This window comes from Stigmatopora nigra, chromosome 20, assembly GCF_051989575.1.
Source record: "Stigmatopora nigra isolate UIUO_SnigA chromosome 20, RoL_Snig_1.1, whole genome shotgun sequence".
In the NCBI taxonomy this organism is placed as follows: domain Eukaryota; kingdom Metazoa; phylum Chordata; class Actinopteri; order Syngnathiformes; family Syngnathidae; genus Stigmatopora; species Stigmatopora nigra.
In genome coordinates, this window is record NC_135527.1 from 1,128,835 (window position 1) to 1,142,500 (window position 13,666).

Consider the following 13,666-nt stretch of genomic DNA (forward strand, 5'->3'; position numbering starts at 1 on the left):
TTCTTACACAGTACTTGGGATGAAGCTGAATGTAGACTATAGGCAAAGTCAGTCCATTATGAGAATTGAAATTTGGCAATATTTCTTCCATTTCTAAAGCAATACTCGCAATAATTGGCAGTTATTTTCCCTTTTATAAGTGGAAATAACACATCAAATTTCAATTAGATTGGTAGAATGGTTTAGAAAATATCCTATTCACTGTTAAATAAAAATCATTAAATCCCTATTCACTGTTAAATAAAAATCATTAAATCCCTATTCACCTAATGTTAAAATCTATCAATTGCATGCTAATTCGGTGAACATGAACATTTTTTTAACTGTCCATCTGATCTTTATCAAATTTGGTGGGAAGTTTACCACTTATAAAATAAATAATAACTGCCTTATATTGTGAGTATTTGTTAAGAATTATTGAAATTATTGCCAAATATACCGTTTTTAAATGTTTGGAAATTTAATGTACTATTATCCTATTAAAATTAAAACATGTTTTCATATTTACAAGAAAATTACGTGAAGCCAAACAATATATATTAAAAGGGTTTTGATACTCGTGTGCAGCAACATACATCATAACTCAAATTACAAATATAAAGTTTGAATAAACCTTAGGAATGATAACACTGTTTTTATTTCCGTTCAAAAAGAACACGAAATATCGACAAAAATCAGCGATTCCGACACAAGGTGTCTTCCATTATTGATTTTTAGCCCAACATTTAAATTCAAATTCATTCAAATATAGATTGAATATTATAAGCGCTTACTCTGCGAATATTTGACTTTTTCCCGTCTAATTTGTCTTTTAATTTCAGTCACTTAACTAACCTGGAGTATTAACGACGTTTCTAGAATTTTTCACTTTACGGATTCAACTCCAGTCATCCATCTTCTAGCTTTGCGACTTTATTTAGCTTGGCTTCGCTAGCTAGCTGCTATCAAAAAAAAATAAACAAGCGTCTCCATCAACACATCGTCACAAAAGCCGAATTCGAGTGTGCGAAATGGCCGCCATAAAAACAACAACAGCAAAGTTGCAGGAGGAACTTTTTGACGTAAAAGAGGACCTTACACGTCAACACCACCCCGTTGATTGCAAATTAATGCAAGCAAAGGTTATTCTTCACAAACTAGAAGGTGGGTTTACGTTTGATGAGCATTTGTTTACAATACACGGTGTGATTTATATTTCCCGTCTCCAAATGTTATTCTATTGATGTTGCAATATATGCGAGACTATCTAGGTATGTGTACATTTTATTATCTCCCAACTCCATTCTAAAAGCCTGCTGATGGGAATACTACCCGTGGATTACAATATTTTGCAAGTGTGAAGACGTTATCTGCGTCTATTGTTCAAATAACTCATGAAACAAAATAAACTCCAGCCCATACCGCCGTACCCCAATTTACAAATTTCTCAAATACACACTTCAATTTAAAAAAAGAAACGTATGTATTCTTTCTTATTATATAATAATAATAGTAGTAATAGTAGTAACAGCAGTAATGATGGTAATAGTAGTAATGATGGTAATAGTAGTAATGATGGTTATGATGGTAATGACTGTAATGATTGTAATAGTAATAATAATAATCAGACATAGGCTTTGTCATCTGATAGATCTGAAAATACAACTTTGGGAACAGGTTAAGAAAGAGTGAGATCAATTTAAATAGGAAATAGGTTTATTACCGGACTGCAAGATATTTGGAGAATGCTCAAACAGCTTTGAACCACTCAGTCTGTCGTCCTCGCAATTATCTCTGAATGAAAACTGGGTCAGTCTTTATATAGGAACACAAGGTAATATTTCTAAGACAGTGATGTAGGACATAATTCATGTAAACAAAACTTTTGGCTAATATGGTTAGACATTTGCTGGTTTAAGTTGTATGGAAACACATTTTTTTATAGCTCACACAAACTACCGCAGCCTATCTTATATTGTGTGATTCGAACAAACAGTTCTAAAGCGAGTTGGCCACATTCTACAATACAAGTAAACATTTGCAAACCATGTTAACCAGCCTATGTTGCATTTCATCAGGTAAACAAACAATTGCAAGGCCAGCTAGTTAGCTATTTTACATTTTGTGGTGCGAACAAACAATTGCAAGGCCAGTTAGTTAGCCTATCTTACATTCCACTGTCTTAACAAACAATTGTAAAACCAGTTTGGCCACGTGGCTCGACATGAACAAACGATTATCAAGCCAGTTGGCAGGTCTACCCCGCATCATCATCATTGACTCGAAAAAAGCCTAATTGTCATCATACCCAGCTGCGTATGACAAAATTGCTAGTGCTTCTCCACAAGGTGCGCTTTCCCGACAAAAGGCCCAAATAAGTGATAATTTCAGACTTGTGGAGATTCTGCCATGATGGATACTTCGCATCATCCCTCGAGCTCATGTAGTGTCTGCCAGAGGGCAGCGGCTGGAACAGGTTGTGACCAAGGTGGTATGTGTTCCCGGCTCTGCTGAGGTAACGAGGGCTAGCAGTGTCTTCCAGTGAGGGCACAGAGCAGCCGACAATCTTCTTGGCAGTATTAACCACTCTCTGTGTGGCTTTTTTCTGTTGCCGTGCTTCCAGGATACCACACTGTAATCAGTATGCCAGGATGCTCTCCACAGTGGCTATATAGAAGGTCACCAGAAGCTTAATGTCCAAGTTGTTCCTCCTGAATACCCTCAGGAAATTGTTTCTGGGCCTTCTTTACCACTGCCATGGTGTATGTTGACCGGGAGAGCTTATCCGTCACTTGGACCCCCAGGAATTTAAAGAACTTGACCCTGTCTACACACACTCCATTTATGAGGAATGGCCAGATCTGTGCTGTGTTTGCGAAAGTCCAGAATTATTTCTTTACTTTTTGTGGTGTTCAGTGTGAGATTGTTCACCGATCACCACGAAGACAGTTTACTGACCTCATTTCGTTGTGCCCACTCATCCCCTCCTGAGATGAGTCAAGAGGACTCAGTACACATCCTTGAGGGGAGCCTGTGCTCGGTTTAATGTAGGAAGAGAGGTGGGGACCAAGTCTAACAGTTTGTGGTCGGTTGGTAAAGGAGTTCTTTATCCAGCAGCAGATGGAAGAGTATAGTCCAAGGTGATAGTTAGTCATCCAGAATGTCCAGTATTAAAGTGTTGAAGGCTGAGCTATAGTCAAGCATCCTCACGTAATTCCAAAGGTGCTCTAGGTGGCTCACTGCTGTGTGTTAAGCTATGGCGATAGCGTCCTCAGTGGACCTGTTTGCTCTATAAGCAAACGGATGATGGTCAATTGAGGGATGTATCCCTGATATGGCGGGCGACCAACTTTTCAAAGCACTTCATGATCACAGGCATAAGTGCAACGGGCCTATTATCATTCAGGCTGTCAATGGTTGGCCTTTTAAGGACAGGGATAATGGTGGCTGATTTCAGGCAGGGTGGGATGGTGGATTTTTGCAGGGAACAATTGAAGATCTTTGTGGAAACACCAGTCAGCTGGTCAGCACAGGCATTGAGCAACTTCCCAGGTACCCCGTCAGGGCCAGCAGCCATCCTGTTGTTCACAGACCGTATTACTATTCTCACTTCCTGTTCCCGTTCCCGGAACTTCAGTGTATTGCTGTAGGGTGGTGGTGGGGGTGTTGAGACTGGGTCTGATTTGTCAGTCTCAAAGCAGGCAAAGAAACAGTTCAGTTTTTCTGCTAGTGAGGCATCTGCGTTAACAGACACATTATTGTCAATCTAATTGGTAATGTGCTGTATTCCCTGCCACATCTTCTTTGGGTTATTTTCTGTGATGTGCTTCTCAATTTTCCTTATACACGCTGCTTCGGCCTTTTTAGTGCCTTTCTTCAGGTCTGCACTGCCAACGCTGTATTTTACCTTGTCCCCTGACCTGGCATTTGATGAGTGTCTCCTTGGCCGTCCAGTGTTTTTGGTTAGGAAAAACCCATATCCGTTTATTAACAGTGACGTCCGTGCAGTTTTTTGATGTAGTGAAGTACAATGTCCGTGCAGTCTGGGAGGTTGTGGTGTTTAGCCTAATAATTACTAGGGCATTAAGTATGACTAAATGGTAATTTGCAGTTTGTATTTTGGGAACAATTTAAATGGGTAATTATCAATAACCTTCCGGGCGACCAAAAGACCGGTGACCAATCGACCATGCACCAAAACCGCAACTGCAGCTATAACTGTGACACAAAAAAATAATCAATAAATCAATGCACAAAAATGTGGTAAAATCCACTTCCTAACAGCATTTAATGATTAAATATGAATGCTGGAACTTTTCAAATATTACAACCGGGGCAGGGGGGTGAGTTTTCTGGGAAAAGACAACGATGAACAACTGTTAGACTATAAATATATCACCTTACTCCAATTACTTAACTCTGTAATCTCCCGTCTAACAATGGAGCGTATTCAGCATCGGAGGAGACAAACCAGGGTTGAGCGAGTTTATCCACAGATGATTTATTCCATTCAAATTGATTAATTCCGGGTCTCCCTCCCAAAGAATAAGCCCGCTGAGTGTTGATGTCCCAAGCGGAAGATGGAAAAGACATTGTCCAAACCCGCGTTTGGCCAGTTATAGTATAACAAAAATGCATATTCATTCGCTGATTAACAATGAGATGCGGACTGGTCCATGACTGCTGCGAGGGGGGTTTCTTCGGACTTTACATCTTCCAGCCTCGAATCCACATCATCCAGACCTCTGTTTCCGCGGGTCCTATGAAGTCCCGACCATCCGCCCTGCTCTTTGTTTCCTCTGCCCTCTGAAGTCCTTCTCCATCTGTTCTCTTATCAGTGTGAATCTAACCTCGAAAGAAGAATCTCAGAAAGAGCCTTTTGTTAACATTGTAATTGAGGAATCTCAGACCAATCCTTCTGTTCATATTGTAATTTAACAATCTCAGACCAATCCTTCTGTTCATATTGTAATTGAAGTATCTCAGACCAATACCAATCCTTTTGTTCATAATGTAATTGAGTTGAGAACAGGAGCCGAACAAGACCGCCACAACAAAAAGAATGAGCAAAATACAATATCAAAATGAAACAGCTGTACTAAAAGAATGAGTAAAATATGTCATATTCTTCAACGTCAATGGTGTACCGGCAAGCATTGCCCGAAAATGGGGTGAAATCCACTTCCTAAAAGCATTTAGTGATTAAATACAAACACTGGAGCTTTTCAGATATCAGAACTTGGCCCACAATTGAAATATTTAGGAATATAGCCATATTTTACTCACTAAAAATCCTTTTTAACTGTACAAAATATCTATCCTCCTTTCTTTCTTCCTTCTTTTCTATCGCCATCGAAGCTAATGATGAAGGTCGAGCCTGTCCTGTTGTATTTCTGGCCTAGTCAGTCTTGAAAATGGCTTTAAATCAACACAACAATATATTTGCTTGTGGAGCCCGCTCCAAATACAGTTTGCCAGCTCTGGCTAATGACTAACCTCATAGTCAGTGAAAGCGATGACGCATCCCTCCGCCTGCAACAAGGCAATGACGTATTCTTACGCCCGCGGCAATACATTGTGATGTTGCCAACTCGATATCTGATTGGTTAAAGCAACAGTCTTATCGACACGTGTTTAAAGCGGCATAGCCCACAGAACTGATTGTGAAGGCTTTGAGGCAGATTTTTGACCCTAGCAGCAAATAATGGCTTAGATTTGATTGGTTAAATGCTTCAATATGAAAACACACCTGGACGCAGTGCAACCACGGGGAAAGTAAGCTCAAAGACAATTTGGAATTATTCAATAAGTATTGATGGACAAAATATAATAAATGATTCAGATATTTCTTAGGCCAGCAGAGTAGGCCTTGAATGCCCTGATGGCCCGTCACTGTAATTAGTTAATCAAAGTCAGGTGCTACTTATTTTAGAAGATACCTGATTGGCACATGTATCGGTTGGAACAAAGACCAGGACCCACTGCAGCCCGCGGCGGAATCGGTTTGACACATGTGGTCTAGAGCTTTAGCTCCTCTGGTGTGACACTTCACATACTGGATAAACTCAAGCAGAACAGTCTCTAACATGTTTTGTTAAGTCACCATTGACAATAAAGACTGCATTGGGGTGGTCAAGCTGCTGTTTGTTTACAGCCGCTAGCAGGAGGCTAAGTGTCGTACTAACGTTAGCATCCGGTGGGATGTAAATAGCCATTACAATGACAATCGTTAGCTCTCTAGGTAGATAGAAGGTTCTGCACCGTACTGCCAAGAGCTCTAAATCCGGAGAGCAGTGAGTGTTAAGGATCTAACTGTTGCAGCATCATTCATTGTGTATGTACATGCCTCGCTGATGTTAGTAAATAACAATAGGATTGAGAAAACAAAACACCAAACTGGAGAGCATGGACCCGCTGCACCTGTGTGCGCCACCATCTTGATATCCTTGTAGGATCCGGAGGAGCCGTTTGGGGCCGAGGATTCTTTTGCGGCGCTTCAATGGTGGCGGAGGACAAAAGTCGCGTGTCGTTGTATGTAGTGTTAGGTTATGTCCTAAAAGTTACTTTTTTTCTCTTCAATCATTTATCAGCTTCATAATGTTCATTGAACTTGTCAACATTCCCACTGTGATTGATTGTTTTGTGACAAAATGAATGTATGGCCCCCAATTTTGTTTGGTTTCATTTCTGTCAACAAGAAATTTAGTCATTTTATAATTGGTAAATGGTTAATCATTTTATTTTTGTGTCTTTGCAGGTTTCAGAAATGATCTTGGTGCTGGTGGGCAGGAGTCTGTTGACATTGAAGGGGAAGTTGAGCTGCCCCAAATCAAAGAGGAAGAGCCAGCGTTCCCTCAACAACAAATGGGAAATGAGCAACTTCCAATCAAAAGGGCGGAAGATCAATGCATCTGGTCACTTTGTGAGTTCGTGAAGAGGAAAGATGTTCTGGGCGTGGCCAGCGGAGGGGCAGAGCCTGCAAACACATCGACTTGGCCCCAAATTAAAGAGGAGGAGCCAGAGTTCCCTCAACAGTGCAAAAGAGAAGACCAACCTCCAATCAAAAACGAGGAATGTGTCAAATGGTCAACTGGTGAGCCTTTCAAGAGTGAAGATGATCTGGGCGTGGCCAACAGAGGGGCGGAGCTTCTGAGTGGAAGCTCAACAGAAGGATGGCGAGCAGAACATTTCATTGCTCCTTTATCAGATGGCAACGACTTGCTTTTTGATAATGATGATGTTGAAGATGTTAAGAAAAATCCCAGTGGCGACGAACTCTGCAAATGCTTTCAGTGTGGGAAAACTTTTGGAGAAAAGTCTTCTTTGAAAACACATATGAGGAGCCACACTGGGCAGAACCCCTTATCATATACAGTTTGTGGTAAAACATTTACACACAAGGGAAAATTTAAAATGCACTGCAGAACCCACACGGGTAACAAACCATTTTCGTGTTCAGTTTGTGGTCAACAATTCACACAGAAGGGAAGCTTAAATATTCATGCAAAAACACACACTGGTGAAAAACCATTTTTGTGTTCAGTTTGTGGTCAACGATTCACACGGAATGGAAGATTAATTAGTCATGTAAGAACACACACGGGTGAAAAGCCATTTTCGTGTTCAGTTTGCGGTAAAAGCTTTTCTCAAAAGCGTTATTTACAAATACACACAATAACCCACACTGGTGAAAAACCATTTCCGTGTTCAGTTTGTGATCAAAGATTCACACAGAAAGGAAGCTTAAATATTCATGCAAGAACACACACTGGTGAAAAACCATTTTCGTGCTCATTTTGTAGTCAAACATTCACAAATAAGGAAACATTTAAAACCCACAAAAGAACCCACACAGGTGAAAAGCCCTTTTGGTGTTCAGTTTGTGGGCAAAGATTCAGAGAGAAGGGAAGCTTAAAAACCCACACAAGAACCCACACAAGAAACAACACTGGTGAAAAACCATTTTCATGCTCAGTTTGTGGTCAAGGCTTCAGAGACGAGGGAAACTTAAAAGCTCACACAAGAACCCACACAGGTGAGAAACCATTCTTGTGTTCAGTTTGTGGTCAAAGATTCACACAGAAGGGAAGCTTAAATAAGCATGCAAGATCACACACTGGTGAAAAGCCATTTTCGTGTTCAGTTTGTGGTCAGACATTTACACTGAAGGATAAATTAAAAGTACACACAAGAACCCACACTGGTGAAAAGCCATTTTCGTGTTCAGTTTGTGGTAAATCATTTTCTCAACAGCAAAACTTAAAAAGGCACACAAGTACACACACAGGCAAAAGGCCATTCTCCTGCTCAGTTTGTGGTCGGACATTTTCCCGAAAGAAAAGCTTTGAAGAACACTTATTAACCCACACTTGAGAACAATGTTTACCTGCTCAGTCTGTGGCCACAGATGCGCTACAACAGCCGTATTAAAAAGCTACACAATTCAAAAACATTTTAGAGGCGCAGTTAATGTTCCAACATTTTCTCATAAGTCAACCTAAAAAGAAGACTCAACAACCCACACAGGAGAAGAGCCCCTTATTGCTCAATTTGTGGCAGGAATATCTTAAAAACACAATTACCCACATCGGTCAGAACCCCCTTTCCTGCTCAGCTTCTTGCCAGAGATTTAGTAGTAAGGATAGACTTAAAAGATTCAAATGTGTTTTGATAAGCAATGGCCAATTACGGCTTTGCTTGCTTTATCAAATTCTGTATGAAAGATCATTTTAACCAAAGTATAATTGTATTTTGCATTCTGAAAATCATGTTTACACATGTAATAACAATCCACACTTCAAATACAGTATTACCTTAAGATGCTAGTTCATTGCGGGATTGAGCTAGTATGTCAGTTGACTCGTATCTCAAGTCAATTCTCCCCATAGAAATGAACTAAATATAAATTAATCCATTTCCATCCTAAAAAAAACATCAAATTTGTTCTATTTTACTACTGACTCATTTGGGAACCATCTGGTAGGCTCATATCTCAAATTTCTCTTGTATGTTGGAACACTTGTATGTCAAGGTATTTGTTGGGTTTATTCTGTATTACAATTATACATATATGTGTAGTAATTCATTTCTTTGTTAAATCATTAAATCATTCTTTCTATTGTTCGGCTCGAGGTCAAACCACTTGGTCCACTCTCACGTGGACTTCTTATCCAAGGATTGTTTATGCTACATCTCACCCAGTATCGGGCTCTGAGGGCTGTTGATCAGGAGGCAGCAAGGGCTCGGGATATCTGCCACTTCCATAACACTCGTGACGTACTTCGAGCTTCTTTATGTAATTGTTATATAATTGTTAGGTCAAATGAAGGCGTGATTGTTTTTATCCAAATGCCTTAAAGCCGTGTGCGAAATACTGTTCGAGTGGATACTTTTGAAGATGTATCTTCCCTTAAGGTTTTTATCTGTGATCCAATCTATCTAATTAAATGTCAATAATTGAACAAGATGTCTGCCTGCAGTTATTGATAATTAAAAAGAAGGGTAATTATTGATGAATTTATCATTTGGTCCTTTGAGCCGGATAAGTCTTCAACTGTCGAGAATCCAGGCGCCCCGTCGAAAAAAATCCGGCCCACCAAGGGTTTTGAAGCCGCCGTGCGCACGGTCTCTTACCAAATGTCAAACAGTAGCGCCTGGGTTCCCGCTCCGGTATATTGACCTCCATGGCTCATTACTATCAGTATTACTGTACAGACACTCCCCTACTTACGAACGAGTTAGGTTCCGAGCGCTTGTTCATAAGTTGAAAGTGTTCATAAGTTGAAAGTGTTCATAAGTAGAAATTGTTCAAATTGAAGTTGATTCAGTGCTATATTTTGTATTATAATTTACGTTTAAGGTTTATATAAGTATATTGAAGGTTTATATAAGTGCATTTGTATGTTTAAGGCTTGTATAAGTAACCAGCATTGGTTTGTACTAAACAAAAACATTTAATAAAATAGAGAGAATACATACAGTACTGTATACATAAATTAGAGAGATGGAGAGAGAGATTTACGAGAAACTGGCCGAAAGAAGCTATCTAGAAGCTATCTTCTTTTTTTCATCATAAATGATACGGTAGCACTGTATGGCATGATTCAGTTGATTTGCAACCTTTGTGCAACGTTCAATATTTGCGTCCTTCTGCTCGATCTTTCTCTTTATAAATGGTACTGTGCACTGGAGATATCTCTCGCACTTCCACACTGCAGAGGAAGGTAGATGCTGGGTGAGCTGAGCTCTCACAGCGCCAGGCTTCGATATTTGCGGCGGAAAGAAGCACTACTCAGAAAAAGGCGCGCAATACAAAATTTAACTTATGAACATTTTTCGACATAAACGCAATTTGCAGACATGTTCGTATGTACCGTTTGTTCGGAAATTGATTGTTCGTAAGTAGGGGAGCGTCTGTATAAGAAAATTGAGTGTCGTTGAAGATCTTATTTACTTCACAATTTTATGATGTAAATAAAATGGAAAATGTCTTCACAGTTAAAAACACGCCTAAGAAATTTGAGAAATTGCAGTTTTTGTCTATTGAATTTGTTTGCAAATCCAATATGAATATTGAGTGTTATTCAAACATGATTCATTTTAATGAAAATAATTGATATATTGAATCTAGGATCTAAGAAACATTAGTAGAAATATGGTGTGAAAGACAATGAATTTGTTCAAAATAAAAAAAAATAGTTCCATGTCCTTTTACATTTGTCATATTATAAGATGAATCAAGTTTTTAAACCAATTTAACGTGTCATCTTTTGTGTAGTTCCAATAAAGCTCTCTTTTTTGTGAACAATACTTTTTGGGTCTTTTTGTTGACAAAATCAGCCTTCCAAATTCAAAAGGTGACAAAAAAGAGAAACATTATTTGCTAAGATTTAATAATAAGGGTAAAATGAATTCATTACTTTGAACAATGACAACATTAATATTTTAAAGATTGTTTTCTTTCTACAGGTGTGTTAATATGGTAACTTGTCTGAAATTAATGGTAAATTATTTTTATCTTTCTGATGTTGAAGGGGATAATTGGTAGAAATGTAACTAGATTTTTCTTTTATGTGTAACTATTGGAAATATTTTCAGTAAGAAAGTTTTAAAGGAGATGATAGACGAACTACAAAGGGAATGTAATGTTAAATGTTTGCAAAAAACAACTAGATTGGGGTATTCATTTCAAACAACTGTGATACACATTGTTGAATGAATTCTTGAATGAGTTCTTGATTAGCAGGCATTATATGTGGCTTAATTGATGTAAAGATTACAGGCTTACTATATCAATCTTCGCAAATGGGGGGGATGGTGGTTCAATTCTAGTAAAAAATATACTGTTCGTCTTACATTATTATATATTTGCTCGCAATGAAGAACGCTTTGCTTTACTAAGCTTAGTAACATTAGAAAAGTCATTTTAGTACATCTGCTTGCAACGGAGTAAATCCTTTCTTCCTTTGTTAGACGAAACAGGAAGGATAAATCCTCTTAGAATGCTGAAATATGAAAAACTTTTGGCTCTACATGATATTCATTTGGTTCCTGGGAGCTAATAAACAGGAAAAAGATGCCTGTGTTGTGAGAAGGAACCTGGACAGGGAAGAGTTGGTTCGATTTTCTCGCAAGAATTTTAGAGAATTGTCCTGTCGCTTTGTGCTTGCATTTTGGAATGTTAATTTGTGAACCTATCATACCACTACTAGGAGCCAAGGGTGAAGAGGTCATCCTGCCTATAACTTCCCACCAAGTGCTATTAGGACAATCACTCATTCCTTCATCTATGCGCCAAAGTGCCCTGTCAACTTGATGGGGCGGGACCTTCTTATCAAGATGAGTCCTGTCATCAAATGCAGCCCAGACAGACTAAATCTACACTTTCCAGATGGACACTCATCCTTTTGCAGTCCAGATTATTGTCCAGTGTTCCAGCTTCCACAACTCCAAGACTCTCCTGCAGGGCACCAACAAGCAACTTCCCCAATCTTTACTGACAACTACTGGGCTCGCATTGACACCGGCTACGACGGCTGGAAACAAGCCGAATGCTGCTGGCCTTTGTGGCTGCCGTGGGTATCGTACCTACGTACCTATGACTTGGTTTTTGATTGCTTGCATTGCACGCTCTACTATGATAGGCAAGGTAATGAGATCTATACAGATTCGTTCCTTTGGCATGAGGCTGTTTATCATTGTAGCGCACTGTCTTTTTTGCCGCATCTCTTCTGTGTATAATTGATATCTACGAGCACTGAACGGTTTCTTCACACGAGTTTCTCCTACCCATGGACCAGAAAATGCACAACGCACATGCACGGGCAAAAAGAGGACTTTCTGGGTAATGAAGTATACTTGTGCACACAGCACCGATAGCCAATGGCACCCTTTCTCAGAATAAAACTTTATTACCCACAATCAATATGTGGGTAGGCTAAGCTGTTGAATTTCCTGTTATTCTTTCCTTAGCCTTACCTCCCGCGATCGCTCATTCAAGACTACTTTTCGTTGGCAAGTGGTCATGCGTTATCCTAATATCTAAATACTGTTGAAACCGTCCAGCGACCAAACGTCCGAGTACCCTCTCTCCCTGTCCCTCTATTTCCTCCCCAAAATCTGTCTAATTGTATTACAATTCAACACATTTTAGTACTATTAAACCGCTATTTATTTATTCCTTTGTTAATAGATGGTGAATTAGGACAAATAAAAATGTTTTTCCAATTCAATATCCTGTTTTTGGTGTTTTTTTCAGAGGGTTGGAACAAATTAATTCGTTTATGGTTCATTTCTATGGGAAATTTTCATTTGAGTTACGAGTAATTTGACATACGAGCTCAGTCATGGAACGCATTAAGCTCGTATCTCGAGATACCACTGTAGGTGCTAATAATATAAATAAATTAATAATTTAAAAAAAATGAGTGTATCGTGTTAGCACCTAATTTATTCAATAGCACCCATTATAAATATAAATATTTTAACTTCAAATGTGTATTTATTAAATAAAGTGGCAGGCCGTGCATTTCACACCTAGGCCTTCAGTGGTGCTACATCTGAATCAATCCAACCCTCAATAACAATTTCATGGATAGAAATTTCTTTACTCATACTACAGCTGTGACACATAAAAAGCATTTATAATAACTTCATAAAATTGAAATATTTAGGTATTTAGCCACATTTTCTTCACCAAAAATACTTTTTATTCGTACACAAAATCCATCCTCCTTTCTTTCCTCTAGATTTCAATTACTCTGTGGTACAGATTATTTGTGCATTTCGTATCAATCAAGAATTTATTTTCTATCGCATCAAAGCTAATGCTGAAAGTCGAGCCTGTCATGTCGTATTTGTGGCATAAGTTTTTGTTCGATTTATGACTAAAATGTGCGTTCGAAAGAAGCAGTGGATATGGGGATGATCACTGCCAAACACACCAATGTGTACGACTGCCCCATGCTCTCATTCAGATTTTTCTGATGGACCAAGTCAAGGAGTTCATGGGGAGATTCATCCATGGCATACTTTACAGTCAGCTGCGTTCTTAGCCGAGGCAGATCGAAAAGTGTTTCATGTTTCTCTGCGTTAAGTTGGAGAAGGCTGCATGTGGGAAAGTTTTCTGGAATTCCCGAAACTTCTGTTGGTCAAAGAGGGAGACTAACACCAGTCTTTCGTGGTCTTG

At 39.1% G+C, this 13,666-nt stretch overlaps 1 protein-coding gene across 1 annotated transcript; it reads left to right on the forward strand.

Annotated features, from left to right (window-relative positions):
* The first annotated feature begins 770 nt into the window (after positions 1 to 770).
* Positions 771 to 10,793, forward strand: LOC144213451 (uncharacterized). The gene is made up of 2 exons (XM_077741923.1): positions 771 to 1,143; positions 6,737 to 10,793. Exons 1-2 carry the CDS (start codon positions 1,011 to 1,013, stop codon positions 8,350 to 8,352), a joined length of 1,749 nt encoding a protein of 582 aa, XP_077598049.1. The 5' UTR covers positions 771 to 1,010; the 3' UTR covers positions 8,353 to 10,793.
* Positions 10,794 to 13,666: the final 2,873 nt, after the last annotated feature.